The sequence below is a fragment of the Pongo abelii genome, chromosome 6, assembly GCF_028885655.2.
Source record: "Pongo abelii isolate AG06213 chromosome 6, NHGRI_mPonAbe1-v2.0_pri, whole genome shotgun sequence".
NCBI lineage: Eukaryota > Metazoa > Chordata > Mammalia > Primates > Hominidae > Pongo > Pongo abelii.
Window position 1 is genome coordinate 119,314,868 of NC_071991.2, and position 22,682 is coordinate 119,337,549.

The 22,682-nt window shown below is 31.9% G+C and overlaps 1 protein-coding gene across 4 annotated transcripts in view; it reads left to right on the plus strand.

Annotated features, from left to right (window-relative positions):
• PTPRZ1 (protein tyrosine phosphatase receptor type Z1) overlaps positions 1-22,682 on the plus strand; it is a 187,542-nt gene that overhangs the window by 139,572 nt on the left and 25,288 nt on the right. For 2 of the 4 annotated variants that reach the window (XM_009243178.3, XM_002818377.4), the window contains exons 13-18: positions 4,113-4,257; positions 14,143-14,234; positions 17,079-17,164; positions 19,698-19,718; positions 19,885-19,981; positions 22,178-22,260. In XM_009243178.3, coding sequence (XP_009241453.3) covers positions 4,113-4,257; positions 14,143-14,234; positions 17,079-17,164; positions 19,698-19,718; positions 19,885-19,981; positions 22,178-22,260 — 524 coding nt within the window. The remainder of the gene's footprint in view (positions 1-4,112; positions 4,258-14,142; positions 14,235-17,078; positions 17,165-19,697; positions 19,719-19,884; positions 19,982-22,177; positions 22,261-22,682) is intronic. The other 2 variants (XM_054559718.1, XM_054559717.1) reach the window with 1 other exon arrangement.

A 22,682-nucleotide genomic window follows, 5' to 3' on the forward strand; every position in this document is an offset into this window, starting at 1 on the left:
TGAATGTATTTTATGCAAATTAGATTACTGACCAGATGTTTCTTAGAGCAGATTATGTGCAGTGTTTATAATATAGATGTCTGCTTTAAATGCCAGTGGAAAGAAGAGGGAAGTTCAATTCTGTTAAGTATAGAAAAGTAATACTTTCACTGAATTGGTCATAAGAATTTTATAATTTGCTTTTATTAAATGTGAAGGTATTTTGAAGTTTAATAATGAAACTATTTAAATCTTAACCTTAAGTTAAATGATAGGCTAATGTAACAAAATGCACTCATTGTATAAAAGTGAATATTTGTAATCCAGAACATAGACATCAGTCTCATTAGGATATTTTTCTCTTTGCTATTTCATCTTTTTAATTAGTTGTATATTTTTTCTTCAGTGCAGCAGCAATTAAAAGTTTGTACATTTTGATAGAAAACTTTTTCTGTATTCTGAATTGATACCTATTTAACATTGCATTTTAAACACTTAAATGCCGATATGTGAGAATTAATAATGAATCCATAGGTCACTATAGTCATTAGTGCTGTCATATATATGAACTGTTATCTGTTCTCAATTATAGTAGTTGCTTTTTAGTTTTCATTAGATTTATGTTAAAAGAAAATATCAGGAATCCATCTATCTATCTTACCAGGTGGTGACATTGATACGTTCTTGCTAGACTATACTATTATAGAAGGATATATATAATGAGATGCTAAACCTAAAATTATTGACTAAAGCTTAGCAAGTTTCTCTTCAGCGCACTAATTCGTTTTATTTAATTATCAAGAGTATGTTCTCCCACTAATTAGGATAAAACAACATGAATATGACATCCAACATTATCAAGTAACATAATTAGTGAAGTAAATAAGATCAAACAAGATTAGGGGAAAATTCTGGCCTATTTTTAAAACTGTATCTGTAAAATCATATGTAATCTGTCTTATCCAATAATTGAATGTATCCCTTTATCAAATGCATGAAGACTAGCTCTGAAACTTAAAATTTTATGGTGTATTTCTAGAATGCAGAACAATTTTCAGGATATGTTCTTCAAAATACTATAGATAAGGCAAATATTAGCATCCACAATTTATAAATGAGTACACTGACACCCAAAGATACTAGATTATTTGATCCAGGTCACATGAGTAAATACAAAACTGAGCCTGGAAATGTCTATCTCTTAAAGACTATGCTTTCATGTTAGGGGCCAATTAAATAAATGTAATGCTTAAATTGTAATACCAAAATTATACTATCTTATTCTCAAAACATCTTTTAAAATGTTAATCTTAGTTTTTTATTTCTTAATTACCTATTAATTAAATCTTTTAATTTCATTAACTCATATATACTACTGACCCATATCAAACAGATATTTTAGTCTCAAATAAATAAAAATAAAATCAGTACAATTAGTTCCTCATTATAGTACACAAAGCAACCAACTGATTGTGCTTTCATATGATAACCTATCTTGCGTAAAAGAGCTAGGTTTCATGCCATAGTTTGATCATTCTGACTTCTTAATTAAAGGATTTAAGATCAAATATCCCAGAGCACTTTTGAGAAAAGTTTATACACAAAACTATATGTGTGTGCATGTGTGTATACAGTGCCTGTATATAAATATGTGTATATGGTATATTTACATATATAATGCATTATATGTCTTACATATATATCACATATATGATAGGACATATCTCATATATATGTATGCTATACATATATAAATGAAATATGTAATTTTATATATATATATATATATATATATATATATATATCCATATACATGTTGCTTTGAAAATTTGTGGCCATTGAAGACCTGCATAATTATATAAGCTTACTTCATGCATATATTAATCTACGTCACTGGTTCTCAAACTTTAACATAGATCAAAATCAACTGGAGGACTTGTCAAAACACAAATTGCTGACCCTTACACACAGAGTTTCTGGTTCAGAAGATTTGGTGTGTGAAGCCTAAAATTTGCATTTCTAAGTTATGGTGATGTTGATGCTGCTATTCTGGGGATCACACATCAAGAAAAACTGATATAGATAATAATATTAACCACCATTTGTACTAAATGAGGTACCAAGGACTTTGCTAAGTGAATGTTTTCATTTATTACTGACACACTTACTTTCCATCTAGGTAACAATAGTTACAATAGAAAAAACTGTGAAGACAACCATGTATAAAATAAGATGTTTTTCTAAATTTTATAAGGAAATGCTCATTGCATTCACCATCAGGTTATTTAGGTGACTAGATGATTCTAGATGAGTCTCCACAAAATAATGGCCAGAGCTTAGGATTAACATTTTTAAAAATGGAGGCTTGGGCTTTTCTCACAAGAATATTAGCTACAACTCAGGGCTGAGTTGGCTTAGAACATTTTCACTTTTTATACAGTTTTATGATTTTTAATCACACCTTTGAATTCCATTTTTCCTAGTAAATGCATTTATAGTTATAAGACCAAACATCTTGAGAAGTGTGTGTGCCATTTATATTCCTGTGATACATTACATTTATTTATTTATTTATTTATTTATTTATTTATTTATTTTGAGATAGAGTCTTACTCTGTTGCCTAGGCTGTAGTGCAGTGGCGTGATCTCGGCTCACTGCAACCTCTACTTCCCGGGTTCAGGCAATTCTCCTGATTCAGCTTCCCAAGTAGCTGGGACTACAAGTGTGCACCACCATGCCTGGCTAATTTTTGTATTTTTTTATTTTTTTTAGTAGAGATGGGGTTTCACCATGTTGGCCAGGCTGGTCTTGAACTCCTGACCTCAAGTGATCCGCCTGCCTCAGCCTCCCAAAGTGCTGGGATTACAGGCATGAGCCACCACGCCCAGCCTGATACATTTCCTTTATTAGTGGATTAAATTCCTGGCCCTTTCTGCTATCTTCCTTGATCAACAGAAGAAAGCTATTATTTTAAATCTTAAGTTCTCTCCAATTAGATATATTTTAATGCTATGTATGTGCACTTATATTAGTCTCAATTTTCTTAAATACATATTTAAGTTAAGTGAAGTTTCTCTGTCTCCTATTACTTAAGCATCAGAAATGCCAAGTGCATAAGAAGGCATGTAGATTTTGATGGGAAACTCAAATGTGGTTCTTTCAGAATGTCTGCAGGTAGATAAGGGCTTTTTGTAGCACTGTCAGCATGCTGTAATGTTAGAAACCGTTCTCATGCTTAATCATCTTGGTTTCCCACTGAACACACCTCAAAGCAAAGAGGAAGGATTGTTATTGGCCACACTCACTGTTCTGAAACTCTTTTTTAACAACTTGGAAGGTAATCTCTAGTTAAAGTGATTTTCAAAGTGCTAGTACAATAATGTACCTGACTGGCCTCCAAAATAATCATGTGTCATCTTTTAAAATTAACTCAAGGACCAAATTCGGACTTTTAATTATTTACACTTGCATATTTCAGAAGAATTTCTTAGATCTACATATTCCTCCAATTCACCTGAAATTGCATTTTTTTTTTGTAGAATAAAACAACAGATAAGAAGAGCATTCAAAATAACATTTGAAACCAATCTATATTTAAAACTGAAATAGATTACTGGATTGAAAGGTTATCCTAGTATAAGAAGAGTTATCCCAAGATTTTTTTCTTCATGGAATTATTAATTGCTTCTAACTATTTACCTAATGCAGGGTTAAAAATAATCCTATTTAAATTTATTTTAGAAAATTAATATATATGGTGATTCAGTAAGTAGCACTGTTTTTCCTGACCATTCTATTTTAAAACAGTAGTGTTTTTTAAATTTCACTACTTTGATTTTTCTTATTTAGCAAGGCTTTTCAAGGCAGTATTATGCTTACCTGTTGCCAAGGCACCCCTATCTGGGTGCCAATCTCTGCTGGGATGTTGTAGTTCTTCTTGTCTAATAGCCTGCCTTACATTTTAAACTTTGTTTTAATTAAATTAGCTTATAATTGTAGACATTCTTTGCATCAAAGAGTCAAAATTTTAAAGGTAAGTAACAGCAATGAAGGTTGCAATTAATCAGTTGAAAAATGCTGTGACTTTTCCTTCACCTTAAATATCAATTCTCTCAATTTTCTCCGACTACAGAGGCCAGTAATAGTAGCCATGAGTCTCGTATTGGTCTAGCTGAGGGGTTGGAATCCGAGAAGAAGGCAGTTATACCCCTTGTGATCGTGTCAGCCCTGACTTTTATCTGTCTAGTGGTTCTTGTGGGTATTCTCATCTACTGGAGGTAAGTTGAGTATTTGTTTTGGAAAATTTAATTCATAAAACTCAGATTTTGCCCACATTTCATCTGAAAGGTCTTCAAAGCATATTCAAAATGTATTTTACTTGAGAGCTGCCATGAATTTATTCAAGGTAAATTTGTGAATCCAAAGGCACAATAATGAAAGAGTTAATTGTTCTTCATACATCAATTAAAGGTAAAATGGAGGAACTCTTACCTGTTACTATTTAACACAGTATTTTGACAGTTGTACTTTCATGTTAATCTAATTAATAGATATCATCATAGCATTTAACATAAGTCTAAGCTTCTCATTAGTTTTTATAATTCCAAAAATTAAGAAAACATTTTTTATATAGTAACAAATATTGTTTTTCAGTGACAGGAGAGTTTGTACAAGATGTGTATTAACTGTACATATTGATAAAAATGATAACCTGTGCATAAAAATAAAATCAAGCAATCAAACTATAAATATAATTAGAGAATACAGCTAATGACTATCTTAAGATGCACAGGCATTTAAGATACATTATAATTTGCTTTGGGGATGAAATATATCTTCGCTCTCAATAATCTATTAAGTCCCTTAAAGGACAAGAATAATTGTACCCATCATAAACTTTCCATCCTGTGGAAAGCAGAACACACAGCAAATTAGTGTATTTATTAGGAACATAGGTCAGTGTAACTGTGTCTGTTAGAAAACAAAGACTTTATGATGATATAAGGAATCACATGTGTAAATCAAGAAAGGGCATAGCATAGTACTTTTATAAGGCATAGCATACTTTTATTTTAAAAAAGAACTTTGTTCAGAAGGTACATAATAATTTTTTTTGTTTAGCAACATCATTCTATAACTTTATATCAGCACTCTTTATGTGTTCTCTCAAAATGTATTGCAGTGGTTTATTCTGAAATATTTACCAATTTTATTGACTATTTCCCACGTACCTAGTACTGTGTTAACCATCAGGAAATATCAAAAATGAACAAATGAGTGAAAAAACAGTCAGTGATTTGAAGAAATCTATGCTTATTGAGGGGGAAGAATTTGTTATAAAAATGTATAAAATATTATACAAAAGTGTATGCATAGCAGTTGAAATCTAGTGCTAAAAGTAGTCAGAGAACAAAGAAGCTTGGTAGGCCAGAATGCTCAGGGTAAGTGTAAACTAAAATATAGGACTCAAGCTCTGTGGGAGTCAGAAAGGAAAGGAAAAGAGCATTCCAGGCAGGGACACAGCAGGTGCAAAGATCGGGAAGTAGAAATGAGCTGTCTTTTGAGTAAAAGCTATTAGATGTTTCAGACACAGTGAGGCCTGGAGCATGTATTAATAGTTGCATGTAGTTGGACATTGGTTGGCTAGGGAAGAATGTCTTCATGATCAACTGTATTTCATATCTGACTTCCTTTACTAGAACATAGTAGACTGCACACTATGGAGAACAGATCATGCTTTTGTTACCCCACATGGGTCAGGAGTCTATTTTGTTCATAACAAGAAACAAACAAACCTGGTTTCTTTAGTCTGTATCCCGGTGATTCCAATAATGCCAAACTTTTTTTTTTTTTTTTTTTTTGCTAAAGGTTTCATGCTTAGCAGAGTGCTTTGAACATAATCCATAATCCATAAATGTGTGTTCAACAAAAATAAATATTGCTTTTCTCCCCATTCCCCACTGAACTTGTTGACCAAATTTTTTACCACATTGATATGTGTATTCAGATTACAGGTTTCTATCTAATCTGATTTTCACTAGCAAACTACCTTTTTAATTAATGGGAATCAGTGTTAAAAATTGAAAATAAGATGGAGAATATGACCAATTCTGCTTCATAGTAAATAGTGCTAGTATAAAGTTCCAATAAAGATGTCAGATGGTTTATAATTATAAGATTGAAATTAGTTTCTTAATCTCTGTTACTTAATATTTCAAGTATATTTTCTGAAAATTTGGAAATCAGTATCTTATTTAATACAATTTGATAGTTCATGGAAAATTAAAATTTGGAGAGGTTTCTATCTTCTATTAATAATGGGTCATTTCATCTGCATTATATGGGGAAAAGATAAAATTACCAGTCAAAAATATATTAATTTGACCTTCAATAAGATATTTCTTTTTTCTTCACAAATAACACTTTATGTACCTTGAATGCAGAGTGTAATTGTGTAAAATATATATGAGTATTTTGGCCAGGCACAGTGGCTCACACCTGTAATCCCAGCAATTTGCAAAGGTGAAGTAAGTAGATCACTTGAGGCCATGAGTTTGAGACCAGCCCAGGCAACATAGTGAGACCTCCATCTCTACAAAAAAAAATAAAAATAAACAATTTACCTGGGCATGGTAGGGCATGCCATACTCCTATCTTCCCAGGAGGCTGAGGCTGGAGGATCACTTGAGCCCAGGAGTCAAGGTTACAGTGAGCTATGATTATGCCACTGCACTGCAGCCTGGGCAACAAAGTAAGACTGTCTCAAAAAAAAATCACTTTGATGGTTTTATGCATATGTTTTATATCTATTAAATGTTCTGATAAAAATTGTCAATCTTAACTATTTTGAAATGTTAAGTAGTGTTAGATATCTGACCTACTAACATCTGTTTGAAGTTAATTCACGAAAAAATATAAATTTTTATATCATCATATGCTAGGGGTATAATGTGCTGAATCACAAGATGATAGTTTTAGTTCATTCTTCAAGGTTTGTGTGAATTATTCAAATTCCAGTGAAGCTACATTTGTAAACAATATGATTTCACTAGCCAATATATAAACATTTTAGACCTTTGTAAAAGCTACAGCCTGAGAAAAGGTTTAAAAATCTAATGTCGTACCAATAACAGTCCTAATAGTAATGAAGTCCTTAAGAATTTTTCCAAGTTTATATATTTAAACTTTTTTAAACAGCTCAATTAGGTAATATTAAAATATCATAAAACTCACCTTTTTAAAGTGTATGATTCAATGGTTTTTAAAGTGTTCTACTATTTCCATAATGACTAAATGATGTTAAGTGTTTTTCATGTGCTTGTTGGATAGTTGTATATCTTTTTTGGATAAATGTGTATTCAAATCCTTTGCTGCCTATTTTTTAATTGGGTTATTTGTCTTTCTATTATTGAGTTGTGGTTTTGTTTGTTTGTTTTGTTTTAAGGAGCAGAGAGTTTAATAGGTAAGAAAGATGGGAGAAGGCAGAAGGAAGAAGCTCCCTGTACAGAGACGGAGGGAGGGGGCCTCCAAAGCTGAAAGAGGAGAACCCGAGTTGTGTGTTTTTATATATTCTAGATACAAGTCCCTTATCAGATATCTGATTTGCAATTATTTTCTCCCATTCCGTGAGTTATCTTCTCACTTTCATGATGATATCTTTTTTAGAGTAGAAAAGTTTTTAATTTTGATGAAGCCAAATTCATCTATTTTTTTCTCTTATTGCTTGCACTTTCAGTATCATATCTAAGAAGGCATTGCCTAACCCAGCACCACATTGATTTACTCCTAGATTTTTGTCTAAGAATTTAACAGAATTAAAGGACTCATGCTTCCCAGTTACAAAACTTTAATGAAAAGCTACAGGAATCAAGAGAGTCTAGTACTGCCATAAGAATAGACATATAGATCAATGGAATCGAACTGAGAACCCAGAAATCTTATGTTTACGATCAATGGATTTTAGACAAGGATCCAAAGACTTTTCAATGGGCAAAGAATAGTCCTTCCAACAGATGGTGCTAGGACAATTGAATATTCACATACAAAAAGTCAAATTGAACCTTTTTCTAACACTATACACAAAAATGAACTCATAAGGGACCATAGACATCAGTGTAAGAACTATAAAATTCTTAGAAGAAAATATTTAAGTATGTTTCTAACCTATTTTAATGAGAAATTAATCTCAAAGTTTTATAATAATTCTATTTCACCTAATTTACCTAACTCAAGATATTCCCCTTATTTTTTATATAAACTTTCAGAGGAAGCAGATTTTAGCCAAAAGACAGAACAAATTCAAAGTGAGAAAATCCAGATCTCTTTCCTAGTTCTGCCCGGCATTTGCTATATGGCCTTGGGCATGTCAATTACCCACCTAGGACTTGGTTTCTCCTGTTTACCATTTGGGTAGGTTCACTAGATCATCTTTAAGATTGTAGCCAGCCAGGCACGGTGGCTCATGCCTGTAATCCCAGAACTTTGGGATTTTTATATATATATATATAATTTTATATAAAATTATATATATTATATATATAATTTTATATATAATTATATATTATATATATAATTTTATATATAATTATATATATTATACATAATTTTATATATAATTATATATATTATACATAATTTTCTATATAATTATATATAATACATAATTTTCTATATAATTATATATTATATATATAATTTTCTATATAATTATATATATTATATATAATTTTCTATATAATTATATATATTATATATATAATTTTCTATATAATTATATAATTATATATAATTTTATATATAATTATATATATTATATATATAATTTTATATATAATTATATATTATATATATAATTTTATATATAATTATATATTATATATATAATTTTATATATAATTATATATTATATATATAATTTTATATATAATTATATATATTATATATATAATTTTATATATAATTATATATTATATATAATATATATAATATATAATTATATATAATTATATATTATATATATTATATATAATATATATAATTTTATATATATATAATATATAATTTTATATATAATTATGTATATAATATATAATTTTATATATAATTATGTATATAATATATAATTTTATATATAATTATATATATAATATATAATTTTATATATAATTATATATATTATATATAATTTTATATATAATTATATATAATATATATAATTTTATATGTAATTATGTATAATATATATAATTTTATATGTAATTATGTATAATATATATAATTTTATATATAATTATGTATATTATATATATAATTAGCTGGGCGTGGTGTTGCATGCCTGTAATCTGAGCTACTTGGGAGGCTGAGGCAGGAGAATCACTTGAACCTGGGAGGTGGAGGTTGTGGTGAGCCGAGATCACGCCATTGCACTCCAGCCTGGGCAACAGGAGCGAAACTCTGTCTCGGAAAAAAAAGAAAAAAAAAAGATTGTAGCCAGACCCAGGAATGGAATAATACACATTTCTAGGTTTTCATTATAAATACTGTGATGAAAAGGCATAAATCAAATAATCAGATTACCATTGATTGATAGGACCTATGTCTACAAGTTTAAAACAGTCATCACTTTTTTCATCATGCCTGATGGATAATTAGCAAGTGACGTAGTTATCAACACTTAGCACATAGACGTGAAGACATTCACTGCTTATACAGAACAGATGGACTACTGATACTGAATCTTGTCATACATTAAATAATATGCCTTGAAATCATTTTCCAGATGTTTTATGGCATAATTTACATGAGCCATACCATAAGTTTCTAAGATGCAAAAATGACTTCAACAGGGAAGATTTTCAAAAGTTTTTTTTTTTTTAAGGCAAATTTTTGAAAGCTTTTTTAAGAGTTGGAACCTAAGAAGTACCAAAGGTATACCCAACCAAATGGCACACTATCAAAAGCAATATAGAAAAGGACTTCACATAAACACAATTGTTTTGGCTGGGTGTAGGGAGAAGAAAAGCAATATGAATTCTCTCTTGATCTTAAACTCAAATTTGTGGGTCATTGAAGATGGCTACTAACCCAGAATGGAGGTCCTCTGGTACCAGATTGCCTTTTAAGTGTAGTGTCACATGCTATATAAAACTGCACTACAAAGTATACCTAACCAATATGCAAATGACCTTCATCCATAATTTAGCCTATACTATTTTAATTTTTTTTTTTTTACTTACAAGCTTTTTGGTATTATTTATAAGATCCTTTAGGGAAATTAATGCCAAGTAGTGTTATTGGGCTACTTATTTTCTAGAACCAACAAAGATTTGATTACAGATTTGTTTATTTGTTTGTGACAAGAGTAGAATTCGTGTTTACCCACACTACAGTGAACACTAGCAACATATTCAACCTCAATGCCAACATGTTTTAATTTACCATTTTATATTCTATGAGATGCTGCCTTCTTCCCATTCAGTCAGAGTTATTGGTACATTCTCTATCGATCCGTCTGCCCATCCAGCCACCCATTCATCCATCCTTCTCTACCTATATATCTTATCTCTCCTTCCAAAATGTTTTGAGATTTCAAGTTATCCCAATTGAGGCTAAGGTAGGTAAGGGAATCCAGGATGCAGCTGAACAACATATGATTGGTGGGATTTACTTGCTACTAGAAATCCATCTAATCATTCAACAAATATTGAACACCTATTCTACTCCTGGCACAGTATTAAGAGTTGGGTTTACATAAAATCAAGAGATATGGCCCCATCTTTTAAAAATTTAATAAAGATATAAGCACAAAACAGATATAATACAAAATAATTACACTAACCACCTATTAAGAAAAATACTTAAATAATGTAGAATAATGTCCAGGAAATGAAGATTACTCTTAGATTGATTAGGTGTATTTTTCAAAACAGTCTTGTCTTTTCTTTTTCTTTTTTTTTTTTTTTTTTGAGACAGAGTTTCACTGCTGTTGCCCAGGCTGGAGTGCAATGGTGCGATCTCAGCTCACCGCAACCTCCACCTCCCTGGATCAAGCAATTCTTCTGCCTCAGCCTCTTGAGTAGCTGGGATTACAGGCATGTGCCACCACACCCAGCTAATTTTTTGTATTTTTAGTAGAGACAGGATTTCTCCATGTTGGTCAGACTGGTCTTGAACTCCCGACCTCTGGTGATCTGCCTGCCTCAGCCTCCCAAAGTGCTGGGATTACAGGCGTGAGCCACCACATCCAGCCAAAGCAGTCTTTATGTAGGCTTTTGTGAATAGAAATTTGGGTTAGGTGGAGTGGAAAAGGAGAAGCTGTGGTGCTAAAGGCCACTTAGGAAATGAAAGGCCGTTTCACAGAGAAGATACCTCTGAGCTGTCTTGAAAGAAGACAGTGTTTGCCTGGCATATTGGCCAGTGAGATATTTTGGTTAGAAGTAGAGGAATGTTTAAAGCAGAATAGATAAATACTGAGTCAGGAGAGAAAAGGCAGGTTTATTTATCTACAGTGTGATTATATTGTTAGAGTATAAACTTCAATAAGAAAAGTCTAACAGGGTGTGAACCACAGACAGGTAGGGTTTAAGTATTGAAAAGCCTTGGATATTATAATCTAAATATCTGTAAAATATATAACTAGAATATATGGGCAAAAGTAAAAGGGAGATAGATATGAACCCGTTAGAGCTGTTAACAGTGGATCAAGAAGACCTGTTCTTTGAGTACCATTTGTAAATACTTAGAAGGGAATGAATTTTGAGTTAGTAGAAGAAAAAATAAAATCTAGGAAATAAGGAGGATTCAAAAGGAGTGATCTCCTTCTCATTGAAGGCATTCAAACTGGACCTTCTTAACCATAGGTTAGAGATGCTGTTGAAGGGATTCTTGTATCAGCTGTGATACTGCACTACCTTTTTAAAGGCATTTTACTATGTTAAGATTTGTTGAAATATTTTTTAAAACATTTCACCAGCTTGCATAACTATATTTTGGAGAAATCAAAGGGATTTTAATTCTGCAATCTTAAAAGCAAGTATCAAGTCCAGTGTTTCCATATCAATATGTCAGAACATGCTCCATTCATAGTTGCACAGATAAGCCAAACTTTCTGTATAGTTTCTGCCACAATCTGGTTTCAATTCTGCTCATGTGGGCCTTCTGTAGGATAGTTTCTGTGGCCCTCATGTCTCTCATTCCTCATCAGTCTGCCATAGTCTCCATTTTCCAGGATATTAACCTAGTTAGGAGGGTCCCTTTGACACTTGCTTCTGTATCCACTCACCTTTCTCTTATTCGACCTGCTCTCTCTTGAAGATATTTCTGTGTTCTCTCAATATATCTTCTCTCAGGTGTGATTATCAAAGGCTTATACTACCACAGTAGATGGCTAATTTTGCTATGTACATCATTGCTTTATTTTTGTTTATTTGCTTGTGACATTAAGGTTATAAGTAAACTATATAATTTTACACCACTCCTACTTATAGAAGTTCATTCATCAGAGAAATGCTTCGGGGTTACCTCCAACATGACACACATGCTCCCGAGCACTAAAGACTAACACTGCAGTGATTGAGACAAAGTAGTTTGCCTTGTGGAGCTTACATTCTGATAAGAAGAGACCAATTATAAACATGTAAAACAAATAAAAACATAATAGTATTTCAAATAGTGATGTGCCACAGAGCAAACAAAAAGGCAAAGAGTAGTGACTTAGTGAGATAGCCTGACACTTAGCTGTCATGATCAGGGGAGAACTCAGAGGGAGCGACATTTGGGCCAATGCAAAAGTGATGGGAAGGAGGCAGGAAGCCAGGGGGAATGGCAAGAGTTAAGGCCCTGAAAAGCTACTGACAGGGCTTCTTCAGAGGTGAAGGAGAGGACCAGTGTGGGCTGGATCCTGGTGGGTGAGGGAGAGAGTTGCAGGAAAGGAAGCTACTGAAGTAGGCTGGGGGCCAGGTCAGGGTTTAAAAAGGTCTTAAAGCCCTTGCTAACATAACTGAATGTAATTCTAATTGCAGTGATAAGCCATTCAAGAATTTTATCTAAAGGAACTAATTTACTAGAAAAAAATAAAGATTTAGGTGTGTCACTATATAAGAACAAATGTTACATTAAAACTTATTAGGATAAATGCCTTGTAGCTTGAAGGTTTAGATGGAAAGTGAGATTGTCGTTTTCAGTCAAACAGAACTCAAGTGTTTCAATTTAACCACTCATGAATATTGCTCCAAATAAATTTAATGACCTACATCAAAGAGTGTCATTAGCAGTTTTAATTATCCAGTTTTTAAAATTAAAGATGGTTGGCTTTACTTTATAGCAGTAGTTGGCTCTTTGCTCTTGTCGATAGTTTGTGGTGTGCTCTTACCAGATGTTACTCTTATTATCTGAATGAAAATAGATTCAGGTGACATTGTAGATCATAGTTGTCACTGAATCTGAATATATTCATTCTCGAAACCCTCATCAACAAGGCTAGCATCTGTTGGGGAGAAAATCACTCCTATTTTTGGTTGTATGCTCATTATTTTCTCATTTAAGTTCTGTCACTCCTGCATTATTACAGCATGAAGCTACTTTCTTTTTTCATCAAAATGTTACCACTGTGTAGTTTCATTTCTACATAGTTCATAGTTCATTTCTGTGTACTATGGACTGTGTAGTTAATTTCTACATAGTTCATTTCTACATAGCTTGCTGCTTTTTGCTAGCAGCTGTATATGCTCAGAAGAACATGGTCATTTAAATGTTGAGTGAAAATAGCTTTGGACATTATTTCTTTTCTTCTCTGGCTCTATCCAAGATAGCAGGACATTTTGGGTATTATAGCCACAATGGAAGAATATGTAGGGCATTGAGGTTTCCTATATTAACAAAGTATCACTTTGAACCCAGCTACAACTTCAAACACTGTCTGTGCTTTTAGCATGCCTGATATCTGCTTGCTCTTCTGCATCTGCTACAGGTAAAACTGAGATAAATTTTATAATTTAATATCTTGTGACTTGTTAAAATGGATGTAGATCCAGCAATCCCTCTTCTGGGTATATACTTGCTTTTGTTTTAATTCTGGAGATTTCTATCAAAATTTTCAAGCAGCTCAGAAATTGTCTTATTATCCATAGCAACTAGTAGTATAAATTGTTTTCTTTTATTTCCAGGAAATGCTTCCAGACTGCACACTTTTACTTAGAGGACAGTACATCCCCTAGAGTTATATCCACACCTCCAACACCTATCTTTCCAATTTCAGGTAATGGCTTAAAGTGTGACCATGAGTAGCTGGTAGATGTTGAACAAAAAGCACAATGTTGAAAGGTTTGTTTTTATTGGGACACTATGCAAATTGCTATAATGTAGATTAGTAAATTTTTGTGTTGCCCCAAATATTTATTACATCATGTTTCAGGTACTCAGGTTTATATTCTGTCCTCATTAATTTTAAACGTTCTTAATCATACAGATGATATTGCAAAAATAATTTATAATTGTTCAGGTGTATTATGTTAAAAACATAAACATTTATAGCAATAAAATATTAGTTAAGAATAACGGTGACTTTTACTTATTCCTATTATGTTAATGGAAACCCAAGCAACAAAAGTCAGATTAAGTCAATGCAGAAAATGTGGATGGGAAAAAAATGACAAAAATAAGGATAAAGTATTGTTCCTTTCTGATTACTTGAGTTTATGTGATAAAAGGTTTTTTTTTAACCTACATTAGAAGGAAAGATCTATAAAATTGTGGTGGTAATAGCAGGAAAAGCCATGAACACAAACAATATATGGTTGCTTGAAATAATCTCTCAAAATGTTGAACAGTTGAATATTTGGGAAGACTTTAGCTATTTTTATCATAATTTATCTGAATAACAGTATTCAAAGGTAGCCAGGGTCATTTTGATAGAGACATCCATTAATCCTAGAGTTTACACTATAAGTAAAATCATAACCACTCATTTTTAATACAAATTCAAGGGGTGCATGTGCAGGTTTGCTACATGGACATGTTGCATATTCAAGCCACTTATTTAATTAACATTTTATAGCATCTTGGATTGAAAAGTGGCAACAAAAAATAGTGGTCTGGAATTATGTGATCTGGAAAATAGAGGACAAGAAAAGGAAAGAGAAGTTAAGAAACTAGGGATACAAAAGGAGAAATTCATCTATGGGATCATTTCACAGATGGCACTTTTTAAATTCTCTGACTGATGCTCCATATTCCATTGCTAGAGGCTCAAGTTCTACAGGATGTTATCTTCTGAAATCTCATGACTTAAAAAAAATAGAAAAAAAGACAAACATTTTATTTATATTTTACATTTATATGTTGATGTTTGTTATATGTTTATGTCATATATTATATATATTATTTATATATATTTAACTATGATATTTTCTTTTTGTGCCTTATAAACTTAGGAATTGTAAGTGTTTGCTATTTTTCCTCTTTTATCAAGTCTGTGTCTTTAAGCACCACTGTTTTATTTGTTTTTCTAGTTTACATTAAAATACTATTATTTTAGTACCACAGTGTCTCATTACCATACTTAGAAGTTTTAGACCAACAGCTCTCGGTTATCTGTTACATTTTGATTCCTTTCACTTCCAAACATGTCTCTTCCACGTACCCCATCAGCATGGGTATGCAAATTAACTAAAATTTTATCCAAAGTCCAACATGGTTTATTTTTAACAAATAAAATAATACAAAATCAGAACCTAGTCCAGGAGATCCAAACTCCCCTGTTTTGAGTGTCAAAAGAGTGGTGATCCAAGGGCATCTCCTTATTTCACTTGTTCAGTTCTCAAAGATTCCCTCTTGATCACCTGAATATGCATGTTTTCATGTAAAAATCAGAAAGCAAAATGAGTGTTAGTCTCACTTACTTGCAGACCAATTAATAGAAGAAATTACCAAAATACCTGACTGTCAATAAAAGGTAGTAGTCTACTTATGAAAGGAGGTTGGCTGTGCAGGATAACATCAAGGGTTTGAAGGACATTTACTAGAACTAATGACTTACATGTGACAAATCATTTCTGTTTTCTTCTCTAATTATAAAAGCTTCTTCTAAGCAAGATCCGTCTATAAGTGTGAAGGTAGAATTACACCTTTGTCTAGTGTTTCTTAAGCTTGACTGACTAATTCAATTTTAGTATTCAGATCCACTCATCTAAGAGAGAGAACAGATGGATTCCAATTTTTTTTATCAGCAAATTCTTGGTAACTGAAGCTTTAAAATATTAGATGGCCTAAATGCTGAACATCTGTTGATATAAATAACTGTTTCTAGTGAAATGTGTTTGATGTTTCCTTGTCAGAGAAATCACTTGTAAAATTGCATACTGTGAACTAGTAATATGTTCAGTCTAAGAAAGTCTTTCCAGGAAAAGAAAAAAAAATCAGAACTGGTTAAAATAATTTGGCCCCTTCACAATTAATTAACAGATCCAATGACTTTGTTTACATAGCATATTTTCAAGTTAGAATTCTTGAAATTTTACAGATTAAAAGTTCCAAAGGCTTTTGACATTATCCTTAACGAAATTCTCCATATAAATGTTTTCTATTATTTATAGAGAGAAGGAAAAAATGTTTTCAAATGTAAACATCTGACTATTTGACTGTAAGGCATTAAAATGTACAGTTTTATAAAACTGAAATTGCACTATCTATTATGCTTGGTCCACAGGAAAATTGAAACTATATTATTTCTGCATTTTTTCTCAGAATTTACATGCAACATCCAGGCATGTTAAAGAAAGTTGTCCATCAAAAGATGCAGTCCACTGATAAGGAGTGGGGCTATGGTGGTATTTATAAATAAACATTGAAAATAAATGATTTTATCTTTAGGTATAGATGGAAAAGAGATTGCTGAACAAATCAGATTTCTGAAATACAGGTTTTGATTGATAATAAATGTAGAGAAAATTAGTAATTGTTGCTTAATAATTGAATGCTGAGATTTAGTTAGAATTATACAAATAATTGAACTTTGAAGTTGTTTTAGAAGCTACTTATAAATGATAGGTACGTTTGTTTCTGTTAAATTGTGCTCTCTAACACAAGTTTTTTATTCACGTAGATGATGTTGGAGCAATTCCAATAAAGCACTTTCCAAAGCATGTTGCAGACTTACATGCAAGTAGTGGGTTTACTGAAGAATTTGAGGTATGATTTTAATATGTGTATTTTAAATAATATAGAAAATAGTGAAATTTAAAATATTCAGCAATAGGCTATTTCTTGACCTAAAGACAGTGAAACCATTTGTACTTCTAGTAAAAATATGAGTTCCATAATTACATATGTGTTTAGGAGATGTGTTATAGTTACCACATAATTTAGAAAATTGGTTTTCTATTTTAAAAGCCAAGTTGTACTGGTGGAAACATAAAAAACATTGTTCATTTTCTTCCATAAAGTACAAATCTTTAATATTCTTTTTAAAAATCTGAATTAATAACTGATTCTTTTTAATTTTCTAAATTATATAAATTATACTAAACTACTAAATTTCATGATTTCCAGCCAAATTACATAAAAATTCTTAACTGTGGTTTGTATACCAGTATTAATGCAAAAACACTTAGATAACACATTATACCAGGTAAAAATGTATCTTCTTTTCAAGAAAATGTGCATTTCTAAAAAAACATTTGAACTTCAAAATCAGTAAATTTTTCCAATGATATTCTGTTAAAATACTCTTAGACAGAAGGACAGAGAAATTTACTGCCAATTTATCGTGGCTCACTGAACTATCAGCTAAGCAGATTTTTCAAAATAGAGAGCTATAAGCACAAAGGTAACAATAAAAACCACAAAAAATAAAAGCTACCCTTTGTGAACACCTTCTTATATGTCACTGGACTACGTGCTTTCACATTCAACTTTCACCCATCTCTGGGAATTACTTATTATTATTTCTATTCATATTATTGATGAAATCAAACTTCATAGAATTTAATTAACAACTGATAAATAACAGAGTTGCATTCAAACCTAAGTCTGTGATTTAAAAACTCATGTCCTTTCCACTGTAGCTGTAAGCAGGAAAGCGGTCTTCAGCCTCCACTCTGGGCATTCCTCACTAGAGAGCTTCATATTACATTTTTGTTTCCCTTTCCCCTAACCCCAGTGGCTCTGCGGGCCTCCCTCTTTGAAGTACTTTGAGCTGTGAGCCTAATCACAAAATCCACTCTCTCTTGATTTTCTTTCCCCACTGCACCCAGCAATTGCTTCCCAGGACTCACACCCATCATTATTTATTTAGGGAGGCAAAATGTTATAGATTAGAAAGCTTTAAGAAATCAAAAGAAAGAGACGTATGATATGTTTTTACTAATTTAAAAATAATAGGAGCCAATTTATTTAATTCTAAAAGAAATCTAAATCATAGCTACATTGAATAAGAAAGCAGTGTGAGGCAGTACTAAGTAGGGTGGAATAATATAAAGAGTTACATGTCTAAAACATCAAATTATTATTTATTATTTTGACAGGCTAGAGGTTACGCATGCTATAGTGGTAACTCAGTGTTAATTTCAGTGTTAACTGATAGAAATTATCAGGCTAACATCCAACAAAATAAGAAAAAATAGACAATTTATAATATAAATTACTGAGAACATATGCAAATTCATGGTTTTCATAACTATAAAATCATTTTGAATATTAAGTAGTCCAAAATAATTAAATTAATAAAATAACCTCATGTTTTCACTTTTAAAGTTTTTTCTTAATTCTGTCTCTTTTAACTCACTGCCTGATTCAAGAAAATTTTACACTAACTGAATAATTAGCTTAGTAACTAATAGTGTTATACCTTTTAAGTGGTTCACACATCAAATTGCTTTTAATTGTTCGAATGACTTGCTGCAAAAGAAGCCTTAAAAGGTTATGTGGAGCGAGATTGGGCCATTCGCTGATGAATCAGATTTTTATTTTGGTTATCTACTTTCTCAGAAATTATAAGGCTTTTATTTTATTATATAATACTAAATAATTATAAATTCTAAACATATATTTAGTTAGAAAATATTTCTGAAAGCATATTAACTCATTTTTAATAAAAAAATGGGCAGGAACAAATTTTCTGTACTTACTGAAGTTTAAACAAAAAGAAGTCTACTAATTAAATATTTAGAGTGTTATGCTATCTAAATTTTGTTTCAAAATGATGTAGTGTGTGTGATTTTTAAAATTTTTAGGAAATGATTAATGTTTTGATAGCCTTAAATCTGTTACAAACCACCTAATAGGAAGCTGTTTACTTTTTAAAGTAACCCCCCAAAAAATAAAAACAAAAAAGCATATCACTAATTCAGAGTTTCAAATAGTGCTACTATGGTCAAATAAAATAAAATTTGGATATTAGCCAATCTGACTAATATGACAAAATGTATCATGGAATATGTGGTTCCTCTCATCTGCATTTTTAAAATCATCATATTATGACATCACTATCTCCTTTTAAAAGTGTTATGTTTTCTTTTACATAATTTTAAAGTTCCAAATTATTAGACATTTTGATTTGCATGCAACTGTTTGAAACATTCTGTTGTGTTAGTATTTGACAAATGTATTTATTGCATGATCATAGTTTTCCATTGTAAACCTAATATGAACGCTTTTTTTTCTCATTTGTCGTGTGCTGTGGAATTTGATTTCTTTACTTTTTTGGCATTCATTCCCTCATTAGACACTGAAAGAGTTTTACCAGGTAAGGCATTATTTCACTGCATTTTCTTTTAGCCAAGAAGTAGTTGTAACATTTAAAAAATTTCATTTGATAGATTATTTTGTTTGTTTTGTCTTCGTTATTATATTTTAAGGCACGTTGTTTGAAAGAATGTGTGTTAAAATGATTTACATATAATTTTTTACAGGAAGTGCAGAGCTGTACTGTTGACTTAGGTATTACAGCAGACAGCTCCAACCACCCAGACAACAAGCACAAGAATCGATACATAAATATTGTTGCCTGTAAGTATATTCTTAAATCAGCTCTGACTTCAATATCATTGCCATTTTGGTGCCTTTTAAAAGTGTCCTGAAGTCATCTGAGAGCTGACCTTAGTGTGGCTTTTGGGGCCTTTTTATCAGGGAATAATAAGACTTGTGTTAGATAATATGTAGCATTATATCACTCTGACTTAAATACCTTCTGCAATTAATAACATCTGTTTCATTTAAACAAAACAAACTTAGAATTTTAATCCAATCCTTTCTTTTGTTCTTTCTTTCATGGACTGTACATCTCCCTTTGTGTTTTTTGTCCTATTTTCACCTAGGATTTGCTTACTCTTATGTGAATTTACCAACCGAATGACATTTTCTTTAAACTTTTTCTTTTTTCTTCTACCTTTACCTGTTTCCTCCCTTTCTTGGCATTCTTCCTGGGGTCTTATAAAGAATTAGTTGGATTCTTTCTTTTAATTCTTTCTTTCTCTTTGTTTTCTTAGCCGTTCTCTCTCCCTTTCTCCTTAATGAGCAGCTATCTGGCTTTTTTCATTAGTGCAATTTTACCTAATATCTCTCTATGAAATTATTGTCTTTCTTCTGTCTTCTTACAGCACTTCTGGTTGCATTTGTTCCCTTTTATTTTTGTTTATATTCCCCTTCATCTCTTAAAATTCATCTTCATGTTCCCTCCCCACTCCAAAAACAAACAAACAAACAAATAAACATTCTACTTATACCCTTTCTATATATTCAGTGGCGTGGCCCTTCCTGGCTTCATAGGAGCATGGTATTACCAACGAGGTTATTTAAATTCTGGTTTCATTCTAGTTCTGAAAGCCAATGGAGCTGCACTCTTCTCCCTGTTATTATCATGGTCTCTTACATAGTTTGTATAGATGTTGCCTTTCTTTCCACAGAGTTTACACTAGTTTTTATTTTTTAGTAGAGGGCTTTATGTTTGTCTTCCTGGACTGCATCTATCCTGGCTACACATAAAACTCACTTGCTTCTTGAGATAAAATTATTAGACTTTCCTCTACAAGCTAAATAGAACATACCCATCAGGTAATTAAGGAGGAGACAGAGATTAACATTTGATGAACACCTACTATGTGGCTGGCACTGTAAATAAGTTATTTCATTTAATCCCTGAAACAACCAGGCAAGATAGGAAATTGTCCAATTTTAGAGATAGAGAAAAACAATCCAGAAATTCTAAAACTATTAAAACCAAACTACAAAAATAGGTCACCGTGACATTGAGACCCATCTGTCAGTTGCCATATGTCTATTTGCACATACATTCCTGTATCAATGTGACCTGTTACCATCATAGAAATATTCATATCCCAGAGTATCTCTTTAACTTGTTTTGGTTTGGTCTGTATTCACTTCTTCATCCTTGAGAAGAATAATCTTCCCAGTGAAACTCCCATGTTTCCTTCAAGTAATACTTTATTTCTCATATGTATCTTCTCCAAATAAATAGTTTTTCTGTAGAACTGAATTTAATCTCAAACTCCTGTAATCATACTTTGAATTACCATAGTTATACCTTATATCATTTACCAGATTTTGCATCCATCCTGTTTTCACTGGCAGTGTGCTCTCTACCTCCTCTGTGCTTCAGCAGCTGTTCTCCTTTCTCCTTTTGAAGCAGTTTCTCTTTGAGGCTCTTCCTGAAAGAGCTGTTTGCTGTAACCATTCACAGAAACTTGCTAGGGAAACTTTGGCTTTCTTCTGTATCTCTTCTTCCTTCATCAGCCTTCTGTTCATCCTTCCCTAGCTTTGTGAGCCCCCCCACCCATCACGTTTTCATCTCTTTGAGAAGCTCTCCACTGTTCACAGCCCTTGTAACCAACCTTAAAATTCCATTTAAAAGACCAACTTCAGATGTCAACCTCTATAGAAACTTTTATCTCAAACCAAAACAATTTCTGTTTTCATATCCCTCTACTACATTGCACCTCTCACTTGACACCTGTGTATATACCCTAGTTTCACCTATTACCTTAGAAATGTTCCTGAGGGTGGAGATTCTTTTTATATTTGTCTTTGTTATCTTTGTTGTCTCTGTATCCCCAAAAAGCCTATTAAAGTAAATGATTGCTTGTGTTGATTTTAATTGTATGAAATAAATTATTATGCAAATATGAATTATCTTTATGCTGAAAAGTAGTCTGTGCTACAATGAAATATATTCTCTTTATATTACAGATGATCATAGCAGGGTTAAGCTTGCACAGCTTGCTGAAAAAGATGGCAAACTGACTGATTATATCAATGCCAATTATGTTGATGTAAGCATGTTTTAATTGAAAATTTTATAGAAATCATATTAGACTGAATTATACCATAATGCCATACATGCATACATATACTAGTGCTTAATGTCATGTTATTTGATAGAGAATAAAAATGGTAAAGTAACAGTAAATAATTTTTAAGAGAGCCTATGACTAAAAATTTTCATGTTAAATGACACTCAAGCTATTTTGCTTGGTTTATCTCCTGAGTGAGGAAAGGAATTCCTGATGGGAGTGTACCTTCAGGATAGAATAGGTAGATTCAGATAGGTTTCTAACTCTTTAGATGTGAAGGGCAGGGCCGGGCTTGGTGGCTCACGCCTGTAATCCCAGAACTTTGGGAGTCCAAAGCAGGCGGATCACGAGGTCAGGAGATCGAGACCATCCTAGCTAACATGGTGAAACCCCGTCTCTAC